Source organism: Mycetomoellerius zeteki, unplaced genomic scaffold, assembly GCF_001594055.1.
Source record: "Mycetomoellerius zeteki isolate Tzet28-1 unplaced genomic scaffold, Tzet1.0 scaffold106, whole genome shotgun sequence".
NCBI classification, from domain to species: domain Eukaryota; kingdom Metazoa; phylum Arthropoda; class Insecta; order Hymenoptera; family Formicidae; genus Mycetomoellerius; species Mycetomoellerius zeteki.
Window position 1 is genome coordinate 2,673,646 of NW_017255975.1, and position 22,384 is coordinate 2,696,029.

General features: G+C 31.5%; 3 protein-coding genes across 3 annotated transcripts in view; 1 reads left to right on the top strand and 2 right to left on the bottom strand.

The window, feature by feature from the left end:
* The window catches only part of LOC108724795 (mucin-17), a 25,120-nt gene extending 17,162 nt beyond the window's left edge, over window positions 1–7,958 (top strand). The window contains exons 5-10 of the mRNA XM_018451413.1: window positions 296–448; window positions 2,826–3,207; window positions 3,714–3,867; window positions 4,046–4,637; window positions 4,890–5,695; window positions 7,220–7,958. Coding sequence (XP_018306915.1) covers window positions 296–448; window positions 2,826–3,207; window positions 3,714–3,867; window positions 4,046–4,637; window positions 4,890–5,695; window positions 7,220–7,556 — 2,424 coding nt within the window. The 3' untranslated portion in view covers window positions 7,557–7,958. The remainder of the gene's footprint in view (window positions 1–295; window positions 449–2,825; window positions 3,208–3,713; window positions 3,868–4,045; window positions 4,638–4,889; window positions 5,696–7,219) is intronic.
* A 637-nt stretch (window positions 7,959–8,595) lies between these two features.
* Window positions 8,596–19,378, bottom strand: LOC108724963 (nardilysin-like). The gene is given in 13 exon segments (XM_018451695.1): window positions 8,596–8,802; window positions 14,005–14,479; window positions 15,455–15,830; window positions 16,019–16,149; window positions 16,237–16,393; window positions 16,559–17,045; window positions 17,118–17,478; window positions 17,560–17,730; window positions 17,820–18,025; window positions 18,094–18,289; window positions 18,370–18,483; window positions 18,958–19,093; window positions 19,278–19,378. Coding segments are annotated over 13 exon segments (2,997 nt in total). The 3' UTR covers window positions 8,596–8,716.
* A 2,287-nt stretch (window positions 19,379–21,665) lies between these two features.
* Window positions 21,666–22,384, bottom strand: part of Tsp2A (tetraspanin 2A) — a 6,494-nt gene continuing 5,775 nt past the window's right edge. Inside the window, exon 5 of the mRNA XM_018451709.1 lies at window positions 21,666–21,767. Within this exon, the coding sequence (XP_018307211.1) occupies window positions 21,684–21,767 (84 nt within the window). The 3' untranslated portion in view covers window positions 21,666–21,683. The remainder of the gene's footprint in view (window positions 21,768–22,384) is intronic.

Genomic DNA, 22,384 nt, shown 5'->3' on the forward strand with positions numbered 1-22,384 from the left:
TGTATATATAATATATATAATATATATATAAATTAAACGTTTAATTCTCCGACTGTAAGGTCGACTTTTTTTATAAATGTCCTTAGTCTTTTAATAAGAGAAATATTCTCAGTACAATAGTTTTAATACATTTATACAGTATACAATGATTTTTTAATTTTTAAAATGATTATATATTCAAATTATATACATTACAGTTTAATTTTGTAGCAATTAGATTATTATAATAAATTATGTAAATTATAAGACGTTATGTATTAAAAAGTTGGCCTAATTATTTACATGATTCTCTCAGGAGCCAAATAAACAGACGAAGACACCCACATTATCATCGGTGGTTCAAGTACGTACTAAGGATGAAACTCCAGGCGTGAAGAACAATCTCGCTGAACCGGAATATGATTTTCTCTCGAAGCAGCCGACGGAAGTGATCGACGAGACATACAAGGTATGTAAATGAAAATAAAGCAAGTGCCATGTAAATGCATAATTTATTAGTTTTCTCGTTCTTGGAACTTCAGAATATGTAATTTTACACATTTAATTGTGTACTATATGTTTTAGAGTTATTGTACGTAACAATTACATTTTACACTTTTTTCCTGACCTCCTTTTAATATTTTCTAACTGGATCAACTGAATAATGGATCTGCTTTCTCTACTAGTGAAATAAGTGGAGAAAATGACATATTTAAACGTGTCATACTTCAAAATATGGAACATATATTAAAATAATATTTTCCAAAATATAATATTTTCATCTTTAAATTATCAGTTTATATTTTGACATTTTATTTTTAATGATAGAGTAATATTTTAGGATTATATTGGATTAATGATACTTTTATAAATTCACCAAAACATGTATAATAACTCCCCGAAATTTGCCTTCGCTGACTTTTGGACTAAATGGATACCAGTGAAGTTGATCCTCTTAATTTTTTAAAAAATAAACTTTCTACAGCTTATTCAATTGCTCATGTATACATTTCATATTTTAGTTTGCACACTCCTGGTGAAAAAATTATTAAAAACATTTTTAGGGAGAAACTAATATCACACTCAACTCCCCAACTACGAGTAAATTAGATTTAACTAGTTTCAATCGATAGATTTTTGTTTCGATAGATTTTCGAAATGGACATACATGTGCAAACGATAAGCAATCGAACGTGCTATAGAAAGTTAATTCTTTCAAAAGTTGGGAGACCAACTTCACAAGGGTTAAATCGAGAACTTACTTTTAAAATAAATTGCTAAGACAAATCATACATTTTATAACTCTGTCCAGTCTTATATATTACGTGAAGAGAAAATATCTAAAAAATAATCCAATTTGTTAAAAATGTGGCATTGGTTCTTTCGGAATCCAGTCAACAATTTCGCGCTCGTGAGATCCGCGATTAATTCTTCACTCTCGATCGCAAAGGCAGGAAATTAGATATCCTGTTTATAAAGTGACATTGATCTTCGGCGCGTGAGCAAGAACCGCGAGAAATGAAAATTGAGAATCTGGTTTCATACCCCTAATTACTGCTAACTGAATCGCGTCAATGATCGGATGTCGTCGCTAAAATGATTTCTGCGATTGCATTCTAGTTCGAATACCCGACGAAAAATGGGTCATCTCGCTAGCGGGATGGAGAAGGTTGTAGCGAAACCGATGCTCAGCTTTACTATAAAATTGCGCAACAGGCATCCCGCAAGCAACTTTCTCGATAATTCGCGCGCGAAGCCGCCACGGAATTATTCGGAATAATCGCGTCAGTGTAATTTTCCGCATGCCGTAATCGATTTCCTAGCCGATCCTTTCTAGCTGCCTCCTCCCTCCATTCGTCCCTTAGCTCTGACGATCGGCGTGAAAGTCCGATCTTACGAATACATAAATCAGTTTCACCCGCGAAGCGCGACGAACACGCTTTTCCAACGATATTTTCCAGCATTACTGCATCTCAAATATTTTATTGTATTTAAATCGAGTTATTATTTTATTATCATATTCTTTTATATGTATATCTATATAAAATTATTTAAATATTTGGTTTGAGTTTTATTACTCGGCGTATTCTTTTCTTTCTCTCAAGCCCCTTTCTATATTCCACTAAAAACTAATTTCATATCTTATCTCTATCTTTTTTTTTACATACAGAAATATATATATATATTATTGACATATTAATATTATTTTGTCCATAAAGTTATTATTACAATCTCTCTACTCGATAATATATATATTTAAGTCCACCTTTTAAATGTTATTTAAAATTAAAAAATTTGTACTTTAGGATTAAAATTATTCTATTATTATTATATTATGTAGGATGTTTGAAAAATTTTTAGTGAACAACAAAAGCTCAACTGTTTCTGAGATATAAACATTTTTGTAACTTATTGGTTTTTTTGTGTCGCATGAAATGTTTAACTCAGTGTTAATTATAAACCGCATTTTGAATGTCTTCATTCAATTTCCATACATGCTTCATAACAGAAGATTTCATCGGCAATCAATTATAATGTGTAATCATCAAATAATATGTAGATCCGCAATCGCCAGTTAACGATATGAAGATCGCCAGATTACGATATGAAGTATGTATGAGGATTGAATGAGGATATTCAGAATGCGATTTATAAACACTGAGGTAAACAGCATGCAACATATAGAAGCCAGTAAAGTCATTCATTATGCTAATATACAAAACTGTATATCTTAAAAACGGTTGAGCTTTCAACTTATATATGTTTATTAAAATTTTTTTACTGAGTATAGTGTGTACCATCTACCAAATAAATGTTGAATTCATTATAATTCTGATTTTTGATAGTTGATCAACCTGCGACCATCGTCGAAAGTTCATCACAAGCCGCGTGCCACCCCGCGAAGGGACAAAGAGAACCCAACCGGTCTGGTAACCAAGTTGGGCGGCACTATCGTAAAGGATGGACTCACCACTGTGCATGAGACCAGCGTGATCGGGACTTATATTAATGGAAAATACGCCCAGGTATTGCAGAGCTCATCAAGAATCCTAACAGCACCGGTTGCACCAGCTGACGGTAAGATTCGGCCCTCCAGCACCAATCGCATCCTGAAAACTATTGGTCCTCAACATGGCAAGCTCAAGCCGCAGTTGGAGCCTACTCCGACCCATCAACAACAGGACGAATCTTCGCTGCCCTTGGAGGCTCTCTTCAACGAACCTTCCGGTGTGTACTTCATGATAAATTTTTGTAAATTTTGTGTTGCGTTTAAATTCTTTTTTTTAAATCTAATAGTAAATTTGTTAAATTAAATAATATAATAATTTCTTATAAAAATGTTAGTGTTTCATATACATATAAGAAATATAAAGCTATCTATCTCATAATATTTTTTCTCGTGATGAACAAAAATTTTTTATATATAATCTTTAAAAACAAAAGATTTTTAATATTTTTTTTAACTTTTTACCAGTTCCAAAAATTTTAGTTTATTTCACTTTCAAAATAATGCAATTTATAACGTGTGACAATTATTACAAGCTTAACAACTATATAAAAAGTATTAATTAATGATTTTAATTGTCGCATTGAACGATACTAAATCAGTGCACTAAATAGAAATCAATATAAAACTAAAACTCTTCTCTATATTAATTTTCTCATTCTCTAACAGGCATAAAATTTTTTTAATAATCATTGAGAAATAGATTGATTAATTTTTATTCCATTAGACACTCCAGTACGATCGACGCGAAAGCCTTCGACTCCCAATAATTTATCCAGGCCCAAATTCCGAAATAAGATTGTCGATGAATACGATAACAGCGAACCACAGCAAACGAGGATCGGAAAGAATCGCTCCAACACGACTCGACCAAATTACAAGTAAGTGTTAACGGAATAGCACGATTCGAAAAGCAAATTGATAAATGATTCATCTGCTTTCTTTCTGTTTTATCAATCATTAATTTTATCATGCTGTCCTTTTCTTATAAATTAGAAAACATAATACAATAATTTGACGTGAAGCTATTCTCTTTTATAATTATCTCTCTCTTCTCAGAAATCGTCCCGCAACTACCACTACTGAAACGCCCATCACTCGCCGTCGCAGCGGTTTCCGGCCGAACAGTCAATCCCCTAACTCACCCTCGAAACAGGTGACGAAGTCGAAGAACAGCGATCAGCAGCCGTCAACGACGGTCAGTCTTCTGCCCAAGGTGAAGCTACCGAGAACGCAAGGTCGCTGGTCGTACAAGACCACGCCGAAACCGAGAATCATGATTCGTAAACAGGTGGATGAAGAAGATTTGCGAACGTCGATAACCGAGTCGAGTACAACAGAATTGGTTCCCGGGGCAGTCTTTGACGAGCAAGGCAAGACGTCAGCAACGACGGCGACGATGATCAATGTTGCTCCGATCTCATCCAGCGGCGCCAATGTTGCCCAGAGGAAAGAACTATCCTTGACGGAGGACGAGTTAGATCCCAGTGAAAGCGAAGATGTGACTAGTGTTAGCATGCAACAGGATCAGCAGCATCCTGGAGAACAAATTCTACCAGTAGAAACGCTCAACGTGGAAATCTCCACTGCGGCGGATCTCGACAATGTATACTTCGAGATTGCCACTATCAAATCGCCTTACTCTTTTCAGGTAAATTTTTTATTTTATTTTAATATTTATTTATTTATCTGCCAATTGAAGTGAGTGAAATAGTACTTTGAATATACCCAAGAATCGAATAATAAAATTAATTCAAATTATTGGCTTTAGGTGTATCGCGTTTGTTACTTAATACTAATTCTTTCATCCGCTATGATGTCATAATATATAATCACTAAATTATAGAATTTAAATCTAAATATGAAAATATAAATCTGATAACTAAAAATGTTCTTTCTTCAGGTAGGAACACTCCGAAACACTCGCTACATCACGGTGACCTCCACCATCAAGAAAACATTCGCGACGGCCGAACCGAGCAGCTCCATTTCACCTACCGAACCGCTCACGGAGAACATACTAGCGAATACTGGGGCTGCCTACGAGTCGACCTTGCCACTTGACTCGTCTGTCGCAACGCTACCAGCGATCTCCCTAGATGCCGCCCAAGCGACACCGCCATTAGAAACACTGACAGAGACGTTCTCAACGACTCAAACGTTGCTGAAGACGCATATGTTACCAGTGATCTACGCCGGCAACAGCACCACTCGGTTGACCTTAGTGCAAACGTATAACATCGCCCGAGTGGTGACGGCGACAAAGACGCTGCCGCCGATGGAGATCTATCAGTTTATTCCGAGTAAAACATTGAACGAGTTCAACTCGAAGCTCGACGAAGCTGGCAGCGAACTGCATCTTGAGCTCGACTTTAGTGATGATGATCGCGATGACGAGGATGTTCCAAAGAGAGTGGTAGTGCCCAACAACGATCCTGATGCTGACCTGAACATTTTTAAGTCGGCATCGCCGTCCAAGGTCAAGAGCGATGCCACAACCAGCAGCAATGCAGAGCCTCAGCTGACCCCAGAGCAGGCACAACAATTGGCACTGCTGAAATATTTTGGTCAACCGCAACCCCAGGTCATCACTACATCCAAACCAGTAGTCACCTTGGAGACGCTGTATGAATCGCACGTGATTCCAGTGGTGAATTCGGGGAATACTATCTACTCAACACTGACCAGGCCAGTTGGCACCGTACCAAAGTCAGTATCTCTAACTCCAAATACTTTTAACAAGCAAATTTTCTTTTTTCACATAATTGATATATGTATGTAAAATTGAACGTTATATTCATAAATTAAATAATAATATTTAAAATATTTAGTAAATTATATGCGTTTATCTATTGCAAGAATTTCATATTTTTCTATACTTCACGTTATACAGGATGTCCGGAAAATCGAGGTCAAACTTCGGAAAGTGATTCGGAATCCAAAAAGAAGGGAAAAAACAATTTTTTTTTAATATAAAAGTAATTATAACTCGGAAACGACTTATTTCCGGATCTATGTTTATATAGCTTTTCTTCCTGCTTTTTGAGTCCCGAATAACTTTCCGAAGTATTGACATCGATTTTCCGGACACCCTGTATTTTACGCATTTTTTATGTATTTTCATATATTATTAAATATAATAATAAATTACGATAAAAATATTTTATAATAATATACATAATAATAAAAAACGCAAGAAAGAAAAAGGGCTACGAGCCAAAAGCAATAAAGAAAAAGGGCTACGAGCCAAATATCAATCGTTATAATTTAAAAGTGGAAAATAAACAATTATATCATTACGTTAATATTATAAATTTTAATAGAACAACAAACATTTCGATCGCGATAGGATCATTATCAATGTTTACAAAATTTAGTCAGTATGATAAAACGAATATGATGAAAAATTACATGAAGGATCGAATAGAATGTGAAAAAAAATTATATATAAATTATAAAAATACTTCGCTCTTTCTAATCGTTTGAAACGCTATGGACATAGTTGACGCGTAATTATTAAGCTGATATCAGTATTTGTGTCTTGCGACGAGAGCGAAAAACCAATATTCTTGTCAGTATTATAACAAAATGTTATGACAGTGTTATGACGAAACACTGACAAGAAGTAATATCGGTTTTTCGCTCTCGTCGCATTGTCTCCAATTTCATTATCTCTAACTGAGAATTCGATAACAACTTAAGAAAACATGCATGGATAATCTTTTCGAACATTTCAACTGCCGGCAAAACACAAATACTGATACCAGCTTAATAATCATGCATCAACTATGTCCAGCGTTTCAAACAATTAGAAAGAGCGAAGTATTTTTTTAATTTATATATAATTTTTCTTTATTCTACTCGATCCTTCATGTAATTTTTCATCATATTCGTTTTTTCATACTGACTAAATTTTGTTGACTAAACATTAATGTTCGGATCGCGATCGAAACGTTTGCTGTTCTATTAAAGTTTATAATATTAACGTAATGATATAATTTTTTATTTTCCACTTTTAAATTATAACGATTGACTTATGGCTTGTAGACCTTTTGTCTTTATTGCGTTTATTAAATTTATTAAGCCATATTATTATTATATGTAACAATATATAAAATACATAATGTAAAATATTTGTCATATTTTTTATCTTAATATATTTTCGTTGCAGATATTTTATCTAATATATTTTTTATATAATATATTTTTTATATAATATATTTTTTGCTTCAGAACGTCCTACGAGTATGGCACATCTACCCTAAATCCAGTACTGCAACCACAGGTACAACAGGTACCACAGCTGCCGCTGTTCCCACAGCAACCGCAATTCACGGTGACGAGTGCGCCCATAGTCACTCAGACTCTCGCTACCGTATCTGATTCGCGAGTGCTGAAACTTACCTTCGGCGCCAAAACCGCCTACACCACTCTCTTCTCCACAAGGGTCGTGCCTACTGAACTCACTACCTATATCACCAACACGGTACCGGTGCAGCCAACGATACCAGCATACCCCGGTTATTATCCGGCGCCGGTGCCCTATCCACCCTTTCCTTTCGTCGGTTAGATTTCGATCCAACCTTAAACTCTTTCGAGCCGTTAGCGGTCCATTTCGATTGCAGTCAATCGTCAGGTAGATCTGCTCTCTTCCGAGCTAAATATTAGATTAATTAATTTCCATAATTATGTAAGGGGGAAGACATATCCTAACTCAGGGTACGATTGGATACAGACTTAACCAAGACAAAAGTTATAATAATATTATAAGAACGTCATCATGACCTTATTTGTCGCTTATAAGTTTTATAGGTCATAAATGAAGCGGTGATGACATTTTAGGATGTTATTATGACTTTCTATCTGGGAAACAATTTTATTTATTTAATGGCTTTTTCATGGATTTTTACTGCTAATCCTTTCGATAAAAGTACGATATTTTTCGCACGTCCATTTGCATTGATTGCAAAAATTGGACATTTAATAAATAGTGACAGTATAATCGTGACTTATAATAAATGAATACTATATTTACGTAAAATTTCTGATAAAAAGCATCTCAAATTTAAAAAATTTATTTTTAAAAATAAATATTAGTAAATTTATTCATATCAGATTATAAAAATAAGAATCAATGATGCAAATCTACATTATTTTTTATAGTGACAATTCTCTAATTTCACGTAATTGCAATACTGTAATAAATTGGCCAACGCACGTTATTGCTAACATACAAGAACATACAAGAACCCAATTTCCAAGTTAAGAAAAAATTACAAGTAGCTTCTAAATATTCGATAACAAAACATCGACGATGATTGCAATCGAACGGCATTATTGTAAATAAATTATTGATTATAATATATTGTATATGGTATATTGTATATGTATACTGCGTATTTTTTGTAAATAAATTAAACAAAACCGTGAATTATCGCGTTGCAACAAATCCAGATATTAAATAGAAAAAATTGAAATACTAAGTAATTTGCTAATAAAATATAAATGTAAAATGTAATAAAATTAATAATATAATAATTTTATGAAATAGGATATAATTAATATGATAAATTAAAATAAGAAGTTTGAAACCGTAATATTCACAATTTTATCGTCATTGCACCATTTTGTCAAGTAAGTATAATTTACTAAGCGCTTTAAGGATGACAGGATTAATCTCCTCATTTATTATATGGTTAGACGATATAAAGGGTTTTGTAATCATATACGTTAGTAATATGAAGATCTGTAGCACTTTTGTGCTACAATTATATATTCCTTAAGAGAGTACACCCTATGCCTACGATTCTCTGCATCTATAACAATTAATTTTTAAAATTTTAATTGTCTTAGCAGTTTCAACTTAATCTGACAGAAAAGAAATGAAAGGCAAGAATGATGTCATAAATAACAAAAAGAAATATTTAGACGTTGACCAAAGTTCGATCAGAAAAGTTAAATGCTTACTGACTGCCGTTTCCTTCGGATCAGTTCCTCCCACATGTACGCTCAATTTTCTGAAACTATTTCCGTTCTGTGTGTGCCTTCCAAACCATTCTCTCAGCTTATTGATATTTATGTTCTCTAGTACAAGCGCTTCTTTTTCGCATCTGTTAAACATGTATTGCTGTTTCGTGATCTCACTCCAGTTTCTGTTAACTTCGTCTTTCAGAATCTCGACATCGTCATGTTGCTTTGAAATTCTCAGCCCTTCTTTGACATCATCTAATTTCTTTTCTGTGAACTGTTCCAATATGATTCTAAACGAATTCAGAAATTCCTCGATCCATTAGTCAACGTATTCAGTTGTATATTTATCTGAGTGTAAACAGTAATAGAATATCCTAACATTCCGTTGATGTCTCTAAGGTTGCACGAAACATAACTAAACTATACTTGGATTCGTAGCTTATACATTAATGGTTCTTTCATTATCATCTAAAAGATTATTATTTAACAGATGAATGCGATGTGTAAATAAAATCAATAATGGTAATCGAAAATGGTCACATTCACATTTCATTTACTTTTAAAAATAAATAAATATAAATTTAAGATTCCATTTATATTTAAATGTATAAAACAATGTTATTAAATACTTTCGAGCATCAGCTCGAGTAACACCGATAGTTCAATTGAAGCAATACCGATTTGATAATAATTTGTCTACAGAGTTTACATCAGTTTGGTTAATATTTTTCAACTTGAAATAAGATATGCCTCGGGGTATCTCAATGATTCTAATTGATTGAATGATTTATTATTATCCAGTAACGTACCCATGAAGGGACCACAATTAATTTCTTTGATAAATCCTTGTATAATATTGATCGGAAGTCTTTCGTTACGTTGCCTTGCACAAGGCACTGGATGTACAGATTATTGATGAAAAATTTTGCAAAGTCTCGGAAGCTTTCAACTGTAATAGTACGTACAGCATTGTACTTCTGAACGTATGTGTTACTATATCGATGCTTCAGTATCCATAATTCCACATCCCTGCGAAAAAATAAGCAATATATGTATATGTTATTAATCGTAAATGATATAGAAAATGTAATAAATATCATTCATTTTATAACATTAATTGTTATAATTAATATGCATCATTAATTGTTTTTTCTAGTTATTTAAGAAATCTAAAAAAGCCTTCAAGTATAAGTGGCATATCTTATATATAATATATAATAGTATTTTTCTTTTCTATATATCTATTTATATCTAAATTAATTTATCTAAAATTAATTTCTTCAAACTTATAAATTTCATCATAAATCCTTTCTTGTGATCCCGTCCTTTTTACTACACTGATAAAGGAGAAGATTGTATCTAGAACATCTCTCAGATTCTGTTCTCCTTCATGGGAAAGTTCTACTATAATCTCGAATAAAACATACATAGTTGTATTCGAAACCATTATTGTTATCAGATACCACAGAACAAATCAAGGCACCACATTTTTTTACGTAGATAACCAGTTAAAGATCCATTTCCTTTATGCTCAATAATCGATAAAATATATTTATATGGTTTACTTTTGTACGAATTAATTGAAGGCAAAACCCATGTCACATGTATCTGTGAAAGACAAGTTTTATTTTTAGATGCATTTGTACAATACACATAGCATTTTTTATATTTGTGTGCCTACGTTACATACTTGGCTGATACTTTTGATGGTTTCAACTTGATATAATTTTTGTAAAGCGTTAAAAGAAACACCGTCTTTAAATTCAGTAATCATCGGAATACAGGCAATTCCTTGGTATATCACTAAAGAAGTTTGCGACAAATAGTTTCAATGTATCTAACGATAATCTCGCCTATAAAAAGATGTACGTTTCATGTTGTGTGAATTAATTATATTTAATAAGAAATCAATTGTTCATCGTAATTTTAACATATTATAAATACCTGTATAGCTAGCATCATAGTGTGAGCGCTATAATGGCGCTTTCTGAATTTATGCAGCTCTTCATACAACTTGTCATCATCTATATCATTGTGTAATATTATTAAATTGCCTCGAAGAAACTTATTGAGTGGATGACCAGTTCGAGCAATAAAAGACAATAATTGTTCCATTCTGTTTTTGTCACTACATAGATGAAAAAAAGTTGATAGAGTTAAGAACTATTTCGTCTATTTTAAGGATGTACGATCAATACTTTCCGTGATAGAATTTTTTTAAGATTGTCGTACTTTTGTTCATTTCGACAATTGGATCTTTTTCCGTAAATATCACAGATTCGACTACTCTTATGTATGTACAATATAAGTTTTATGAAAGTGGAAGATTATTAAATCCCCTACAAAATCCTTTTTTATTGATCCTCATACAATCAATATTTGCCAAGTTGCGATTTTAAGAATGTTTTCTTTTATTTTTGAACAAAACTTATTTTTTAATGTTTTATGTAAATATTTCGGACTCGACTACTCCTACGTAAAAAGTATTTATCAAATCGACAGGTTTTGAAATTCCCTACATAGTCTTTTTTTATTGAACCTCGTACAATGAATAATCGTCGAGACAACTAAAATTTCTCAAATTGTAATATATTTTAATGAATCATTTGCTTGTGACTTATGTATATTAAAAATGTACATAAATAGTCTTAAATCTTATGTAATTATCTTAAAAATGTTTTTTTTTAACGTACGATCAATATTTCCCGAGATATGTTGTTTCGAGGATATTATAGGACCTTCAATTTACGTTAAAATATGAGTTTATTTATCAATATAAGTATGTAATCGAATTGGAAGAAATAATATTCCTTTTTCTCAAAGTTTACATATATTCATATATGATCCTACTTGCGTAGAGTTCTCCAAAATTTATTTTTGGAAAAACAGCTTCGTGAAAAATTTCCTTTTTTCAACATTTAAAAAAAAAATGTTCTTCGTTTCTTCTTCATAAATAACTTATTTTTTAAAGATCTTACGTAAAAAACAAAGCATATCAAATTAAAGCTTATAAAATTCATCCATCAATTTTTGTTTAAGATGTACCTAGTGATTTGAAGAAAAAGTTTTTTGTGACAATTTTTTGACTGAAAATTATGATCCACAACTTGTGTAAAAACGGTGTCTTTGGAAATATGTTAGGATAACGCTACTTTCTGCCTTCTTAATAGTTAATATTCCCTTGAATTTGGCATGGAAGCAAGATTGAAAATCAAGATAATTCCCGTTCTCAATCATACTGTTATAAAATTTATGAGAAAATATTGCACTATATAGACCCTACTTTAATTTCATATGACTTGAAACGTTCTTCTCTCTTTCTCGATATAAATTGTAATCCGTATGCGTTCCGACATAAACCGTTCTTCACTCATGCGTAATAGATCGCTTTTCATTCATTTCTTGACATTGACCTTTCTTCATGTTTTTCTAGCTGATCTCACAGCTCTAGCTCAAACATCTCGCTGCCAACTAGCACCTTCTACCTCTCATATAATTTCTATTCATTCCGCGTCGATATAATATCTATTCATTCCGAATGAATAGATAGTTTTAAAATATCTGAATATATTCATAGTCGATATATTTGCTCGATATTGACATGTTTAGTGCAGCCGACGGTATCAGTGTACCCCCGTTACTATCCAGAGCCGATACTCTACTCACCCTTTTTCTTCGTCGGTTAGATTTCGATACGATCCTCGATTCTTTTGAACCCTTAGCGGTCTATTTCGATTGCAGTCAATTAGGTAAACTTTAACTCTTCCGAGCCAAATATTAGATTAATTAATTTCCGTAATTATGTAAGGGGGAAGACACATATCCTAATCCAGGGTACGATTGGATACCCAAGTAGTCCGAAGTCCTAACCCAGACGGAAGTTGTAATACTATTATAAGAACGTTATCATGAACTTATTTGTCACTTATTGGTATAACTCTTACAAGTATAAATAAACACATGTTGACATCCTATGATGTTATTATGATTCTATATTCTATCTGAGAAACAATTTTATCTGTTTAATGCTTTTTTCCTGCTAATCCTTTCGATAATAGTACGTTATGCACGTCCGTTTGCATTGATTGCTATTGTGAAAATTGTACTTTTGATAAGTATATTGACCGTATAATTGTGCCTTGTGATAAACTAATATAACGTTTATTTAAAATTTCTAATAAAGGGCATCTTAAATTTAAGAAATCTGATTTTAAAAATAAATATGAATAAATTTACTCTTTTCAGATTATCAAAAATAAGAATGCCACCCTGGAAATATTATACGTTGTACTTAAACATAATAACATTTCTCTAATTTCACGTAATTGCAATTCCGTAATAAATGCGCCAATGCGCGTTAATGCTAAAAAAATTAACAGGGACGCAATTTCCATGTCAGGAAAAAAATTATAAACGTACATCATCGAAATATTCCATAACAAAACGTTGGCGACGATTACAGCAACCGAACGGCTTCATTGTAAATAAATTACTGATAATAATATATTTTATATCGTATATTGCATATGTGTATATTTTGTAAATAAATTAAATAAAAACGTGAATTATCGTGTTGTAACAAATACAGGTAGTAAATAGAAGAAATTTGAAAACGAACTAAGTAATTTGTTAATAAAACACAAGTGTACAATGTAAAAAAATGAATAATATAATAAGTTCATAAAATCGATTATAATTGATATGATAAATTATTATATAATAACAAAAACAGTGTAATATTCAATTTTATCATTATTGTTCCATTATTGTTTAAGTATCACTTATTAAGCTCTTTAAGGATACTTTATGGATAAACGACGCGACCTTTTTTATAAGCCTCTATGTCAATAATACGATGATCTGTAGCACTCATGTGCTGCATATCATTAAGTATATACTCCCAAAAAAAGTACGCAGCTTCACGATTCTTTGCCTCTATAACAATTAATATTTAAAATTTTAATTGTCTTAGCAATTTCAATTTAATATGATAAGAAAGAAATATTTAGACGTTGACCAAAGTTCGATCAGAAAAGTTAGATGCTTACTGACTGCAGTTTCCTTCGAATCAGTTCCTACCACATGTACGCTCAATTTTCTGAAACTATTTCCGTTCTGTCTGTGCCTTCCAAACCATTCTCTCAGCTTATTGATATTTATGTTCTCTAGTGCAAGCGCTTCTTTTTCACATCTGTCAAACATGTATTGCTGCTTCATGATCTCACTCCAGTTCCTCTTAATTTCGTTTTTCAGACTCTTGGAATCGTTATGTTGCTTTAAAATTCTCAGACCTTCTTTGACATCATCTAATTCCTTTTCTGAGAACTGTTCCAACACGATTTTAAACGAATTCAGAAATTCCTCGATCTGTTGGTCAACGGATTCGGTTGTGAACTTATCTGCCTGAGTGTAAACAGTAATAGAATATCCTAACATTCCGTTGATATCTCTAAAGTTGCACGAAACATAATTAAACTGTTTTTGGGTTCGTAGCTGATTCATTAACGGTTCTTTCATTATCATCTAAAAAATGATTATTTAAAAGATGAATATGATATGCAAATGAAATCGGTATAAGGTACCGATTGAGGGAATGACCTTGACCTTGACATATATTGTCAAGGTCATGAGCTTGACTGACTTGCAACAGGTTTTATTTGTTGCTCGTTATTCGTTAAGAAGTTATTAACAATCAAAGTTAATAATTATTTCCCTCTGCTTTACGTGAACAGTCAGATAAATTTAGACACGGAGGGAAGTACGAGATGGACAAGGAATACAACTTTCCATACAAAGCGATTTTCATACCACCATTCCCCTGCAAGGGGCGCGCGATTTTCCACGCGAAGAAGGAATGGACCTCGCTTCGCGTGGAAAATAGTGCGCACCTTGGCAGGAGGGTGGTGAGGTGGAATCAACGACATATATACATAGACCGAGCATTCCCATGCTTTTCAGTGGTGGGGATTGAAGCCGTAAATTGACAGTTTATGTGGGGTTTTAGCGTGCTATTTCACTCTATCGTACGCCTCTTATCAAAATAGAAAGAGAACCAAAAACGCTACATAAACTGTCAATTTCCGGCTTCGAACTACGGACAGAATGTTTGGTCTATGTATATATATTGTTGGGCGGAACCCCCTTCGCTTGGAAAGCCATTACGTAAACAAGGAAGGGTATAGAATAGTTTTTAATATTATATATAGCAGAAATAAGACGTTACACTTTCAAACTTTTTTTATTAATATCTTTTTAACGAATAACGAGCGACGGCTAAATCTTGTTAGAGATCACTCAGGATCATGACCTTGACGATATGTTACGGTCAAAAATATTATGAATAAGTCCCCTAATACTATTACTATAAAATTAGTCGTGATAATCGAAAATATTATTCACATTTCATTTGCTTGTACATATAAATAAGTACGAGTACATATAAATAACTTGAAGACCCCATGACTTTAAATCTATAAAACAATATTATTAAATACTTACGAGCATCAACTCGATTAACATCGATAATTCATTTGAAGCAATACCGACTTGATAATAATTTGTCACTATCGAGTTTACATCAGTTCGGTTAATATTTTTCAACTTGCAATAAGATGTGCCTCTGGATATCTCAGTGATTCCACTAGGCCATATCGTATTATTCAAGGAACCGCAATTAATATTTTTGATAAATCGTTGTATAATATTGATCGTAAAGTCTTTCGTTATGTTGCCTTGAACAAGGCACTGGATGTACAGATTATCGGTGAAAAACTTTGCAAAGTCTCGGAAGTTTTCAAGTTTAATACTACGTAGAACATTGTACTTCTGAATGTATGTACTGTAGCGGCACTTTAGTATCCATAATATCACATCGCTGCGAAAAAAATAAGCGATATATACGTTATCGATCGGAAATGATAAGAAATGTAATATAAATATAATTCATTTCATAACATTCATTGTTATAATTAGTGTGGATCATTAATTATTTTTTTCTAGTTATTTATAATTGTTAGAATTTTATAATTGTTGCAATTATGCTTGGTAATAAATAATTGATACTCGATGAGTTCCTCAGGTTCTATAAATTTGTTGTAATATGCCATGAATTGTTGAATTTTAATAATTTTAAACAAGTCCTGCGAAACATAGACTAGAGCATTTATACATTCTGCAATATCCATCAATATGTTCTGAAATATAAATAACATATTTATGTATAATGTCCAAATTATATATATATATAGCTCCTCCAACATACGCTTTAAACGTATACTTACTGGCAGTGATTCGCGAAACCAGCTCGTTTGTATTGTAATACCTGTAGCTTCTTCATTGACATCGATGTTATAATCAAACCCATTCATCACAGCTGGATAGAATCCCTCGAGCAATAGAAATTTTATTACATTGCAGTACATTTGCAGTAGAGCTGCACTGAAATGTTATTAATATGAATTTTATTTAATAACAAATAATTTTATAAAAATGATAATATGTGATAATTACAAGTTAGACATTATACAAAGTATATAGGATCAATAGATAGTCGTTTACTACTATAATGTATAAATATTGTTACATGTCCATGCAACTACTTACGTTTTTGGTGTTTGGAGCATCAGAGGAGAAATAAAATTAAAATTTATATGACACATCGGCCAATAAAACTTTGGATGATACCAGATCTGTGACATATGATCATTGTATATTGTTATAGGATATTTCGAAACTTCTGCTGAGACTGGTATTAAAGTGAAATAGTTGGTAGACAATTCATTGCGTAATGGTAAATGAAAATCTGACAATGGCTCGATAGATTTCCAGCGTTCGATCCATTCCTGTCGTAACTCAAAATCTGTATAATTAATTTTCAAACGTGACTCGACTATATTTAATTCTAAATCATTGTTGAAAATCATAATATTCGCCGTCTCTGGCACCATAAGATCCAAACAGTTTTGTATAGCTTCTGGGTTATATTCGAAATAAATATGCTTTCCAGTTATATAATCACGCGACGGATAGAAATGCATATCTTTACATAGATCAAATACATCATCGTGCGTAATAAAAAATCTATAAAAGCCTTCAAATATAAGTTACATATCTTATATATATTATATAATAGTATTTTTCTTTTCTACATATCCATTTATACCTAAATTAATTTACCTAAAATTAATTTCTTCAAACTTATAAATTTCATCATAAATCCTTTCTTGTGGTCCCGCCTTTCTTACTAAATTGATAAAGGAGAAGATTGCATCTAGAATATCTTTCAGATTCTGTTCTCCTTCATGGGAGAGTTCTACTACAATCTCGAATAAAACATACATAGAGTTGTATCCGAAACCATTATCGTTATCACAGATACCACAGAACAAATCAAAGATCCACATTTTTTTACGTAGATAACCAGTTAAAGATCCATTTCCTTTATGCTCAAAAATCCATGAAATATATTTATATAGTTTACTTCTGTACGAATTAATTGAAGGCAAAGCCCATGTTACATGTAACTGTGAAAGAGAAGTTTTATTTTGATATGCATTTGTACAGTAGACACAGCTTTTGTAAACTTGTGTGTCTAAGTTACATACTTGGCTGATACTTTTGATGGTTTTAACTTTATACAGTTTTTGGAAAATGTCAGTATTAAAAGAAACGCCGTCTTTAAATTCAGTAAAGTCATCGGAAGACAGCCAATTACTTGGTATATCACTAAAAAAATTTGTGACTAATAGTTGCAATGTATCTAGCGATAAGCTCGCCTATAAAAAGATGTACGTATCATATTGTGAATTAACTATGTTTAATATGAAATCAATTGTTCATCGTAATTTTAACGTGTTATAGTTACCTGTATAGCTAGCATCATTCTGTGAGCGCTATAATGGCACTTTCTGAATTTGTGCAACTCTTCGTACAACTTGTCATCATCTATATCATTGTGTAATGTTGTTAAATTGCTCCGAAGAAACTTACTGGGTGGATGACCAGTTCGAGCAAGAAAAGATAATAATTGTTCCTTTCTGTTTTTGTCACTAGATGAATCCCACTGAAACTCTATGTGAACATGGAACATTAAAAAACCGAAAATTTTAGCAACAATATTACCATAAGGATTTATATACCCCTTTGTATAACTTCTCGCTCCCGCGTGATGGCATCTCTCTTCATTAAAGGTCCAATGAAAAATTGAACAAAACGATCGAAAGCTGGCAATAAGTGTTTCTCTGAAATATCAAAGTAAAATCTTGTATGCTCGCAATCCGTTGCGCCATCAATAGTACCACCATGGCGACTGATAAATTCATTAAAACCGTTTTCCTGCAAATACAATTATATTTAAACATTTAAATGTACAAAAAGTGCATTTTATAATAAATTCACTTGTCACATTTTAATACTTTTGGATATTTTTCGGATCCCATGAAAACCATGCGCTGAAGCAAATGTGCCAGGCCAGGAACTTCCGGTGGATCGTTAAAACTGCCTACTTGCACACATAAGCCACAAAATGCCTGGGTTCAAAAAATATATATGTATGTACCTATACATGTATCATGCGTTGCATACAGAATGATAAATTGATACATTGAGCACAAACAGTAGTGAGATGTGGTCAGTTCACACGAATTCGTTTCAAAACGAATCAATAAAATAGTTAATCATTTATAAATAATAGAGGAGTTCACGTTTTTCAAACGAGGACTCCTGTGATAATATCAAGCCTTACTGTACGTCCGATGAATATGCTATTAACGCTGTTGCGCCATTTTATCTTTTCATGTTTAATGAACGATAAAGATAGATTGACGCCATTGTACAAGTAGTTCTATTCTGAATGCGCGCAATTTTGAAGAGATAGATTATTCTTTATGATTATATAAGTTCATCTCAGATATTATAATCCCAATGAATTTTTAGTAACAGGTTACGTAAAAAAAATACACAAGACGTATCCTAAAATGCTAACTGAATTGTCTTATTTATACCTTCCGTATATCACTGTTAAGTTGTTTAACTGTAGAACTACCTTCTTCATAATCTTTATAACTCATATCTTCATAATTCAATTTTTCCAATCCAGATATTAACAAAACTGTTAAACCATTTTGTAGTTTAACGACTCTAAATTTGAAAGACAAAAGGAATAACAATAACACGAGAAATTACTGAGGATCATATAAAAAACTTAATTCTTCTTTGTAGAAGGTACATTGTAACATTTCTTTTAAAAAATTATCTTCGCATTAAATAATATGTTTCGTGCATATTTCAATAGAAATCGCGTTTTTTGTCACCCCCGTCTCACCTATGTACATTCTTGTAATACTCGGTCGATACATCAGCAGGCGAGTCCAGATATTCAACAAGAAATTTATTGCCTTCGGTCGTACGCTTCACTTCTGACATTATATGGACGTGCAAGAAACCAGAAGTTTTATAGATACGATCCGAACGGAGAACTCGAAATAAGGGTTGTTATATGTTCCAACTTTCTTTCCAGTAGACTATGTACGGTTTTAATCAGCACTCTAGTCGACACTACTTCATACTATTTGTCTTGCACGAAGATCAATACGAAAGTCAATACCAATGTCTTGTATACATACTTAACATGTACACTGTAGCAGATTGGAAATGGAAATAATAAGCAGAGTCGTAGGTACCCATCAGTATCCGAAAAATCAGAATTTTGCAATCAGTAATGAGTACACGAATCCATTTCTATTTATTTCAATTTCTAAAATTTTGATTATTATATACACTTTGATACATTAATCGGAGATTAATTAAAAATCACTTAAAATCAAAATTCGAACTGTACAATTCATCTACTGTCATATAATATCGCTTCCATGATAAATATACAACAGAAAATTAGATATACTTAGCCCAGAAAAATTATACTTTTTGGAAGCAAAATTGCCATAAAAGATATGTTTGCAAGAATTTGTTCGAAATGAAAAGTATTATATAATATATTAAATGTTCTGATCTCACTAGCGAATTTGGTAAACCTTCCAATTTTAAATATAACTGAGCAAAAATACCATTTCTCAAAAATATCACAGAAATTATTCATTTTATCGAAATAAAAATCATTATAAAAAAAAAATTGATAGAGTTAAGAACTATTTCGTCTATTTTAAGGATGTACGATCAATATATATACTTTCCGTGATAGAATTTTATCATATTTTATATTTTATATTTATCATAAATACTACATAAAATATTTAGAGTTTATGTTTTAGAATTTATGTTTTAATAATATTGCAAATAAAGTTTTATATAAAATATGTATGAAATATCTATATAACATTTCAAAAAATAAATGTTAATAAATATTTATCATAAATATTCTGTGCTATCTGGGTAGATAATATATATACTATTTATATTAGTAAATTATATATACTATTTATATTAGTAAAATAATTATCATTAAATTAATAAAAATTTGGTCAAAATCTTTTTTTAATAACAAAAAATAGGTGAGAGGTCATAACAGATTCACATAATATTAACAATATGTACCACATATATAGAAAAAAAGAGAGGGAAGAAAAGAAAGAATAATAAAGAACAACAAGAATTAACAATAGGTAAAAAATGAGAATAGATGATGCAGTGATATTATAAATAATATTCAGTGAGTACAGAAAGTATTCGTACAGAGAAAATATCTTTTATAAAAACTTTATTTTTAAAAAGTATATATTATCCAACGAGAAATGAGTCATCGAATTGATGTCGAATCAATATACGAAATTTAGTTTCTAAAATCAGGAATACATGCGAAGCTCGTTTGTTTATGTTAGAATAGAATATATTCATTGTACAAAATTGTTAATTAATGTTTATTTTCTATAAATAAGACTTTTTCTATAAAAAATTTTCTTGTACGAATACTTTTGCACTCACTATAGTTATTTACGAGTACAATAATGATTATAGTCACTTGAGGCTTGATTTAACTACGTTTTATTTGTTTATTATTCTTTTATTTTCCATTTATCAATATACTGTCGCAATAATTTTTTACAATGAATATCAAAGATAATATCTCATTTTTAGCAATTATTGTTTATGATTATTGGTATTTATTCAATAACTATTAAATTTATTTATGCATTCTCTTTATTTATTCATGTAAATCTCTTTTAAATATAACTTCTAAAAATATCTATTAAATTATAAATATCTATAAATTATGCAAGGAAATAGAAAAGATGTACAAAATTACAAAAATGTTAATAGGAGAGCAAACTGAATTTGTGCTGCAAATACTCGATTAAAATGAAACGCATGAATGTTTATCGCAAGTCAGTGATAATTAAAATATAATTTAGCTTTTTACAAAGCAGAGACAAAGACATATAGGTAAACAATTTCATATTGAACTTAAATTCAACTTTAGACTCAAGAGAATTCGTTTCTAAAATTTATTTCAATTCATTTCAATTCAATTCTAAAAAAAATCAAGTTCCTATCTTTAGAAATTAAAAGATATGAGCGCAAAAACTACTTTTTCCTGATATATTCTTGATTAATGTCACTCTTAGATTATGCATTCGCAAAATTTCCAATTTAGCAGAATTTATAACTTTCTATATAAAATTATAATTATAATAAACTAATTAAAATTATAAGAAACTAAATATAATTATTTTATTATAATATATCACGTTGCATCGTTGAACAATACTGATGCCTAACGCTTAACGTACGGACTTATGGACTCATCTTCTTTCTTGATCGCTCGCACAAGCGTCAGCGACAGCACCGCTATGATTACCTGCAATTATTATTTAGAAAAATAATTAGACGAAAAGTAACAGGATTATTATCTCCTAAAGAAAAATAACCATGGGACTCTAAAGTTGGCCGCTAATCACGATCGCATTGTTGTCGCTTTATTCCACACGTCACATCATTGGTCCTTTCGCTGATCGCATATCGCACTGGTGTCGTGTGACGCATTTCATGGCGAAAAATAATCGTGACAGAAGAGATCGATCAACTGACGCGTATGTGAGAAGTTAGTGCAGGTTATTATCACTGCAATATTACGTGCTGTGTGGGTATAAGATTTGAATTTGAAAATTGTATATGAAAATTTTATACGCGGTAAGATGATAACAAATAAAAAAAATAATACTTGGCAAACGCGCGCTATGATCTAGTCCTTAAGTAAAATCGCCGTGTAACATCGATTACATTCATATAACTGATGATCACAATTATTCGTAATAATGTAATCGATTAATAAATATTATATGCATATTTGTAAATATCAAAAGGTCAGTAGGGTAAAAGACCATATTATTGCCCAGACAGCACACAATATTTATAAAATATTTACAAAATATTTATTAATATTTATAAGATTTATTTTAAATATTTTGTAAATAT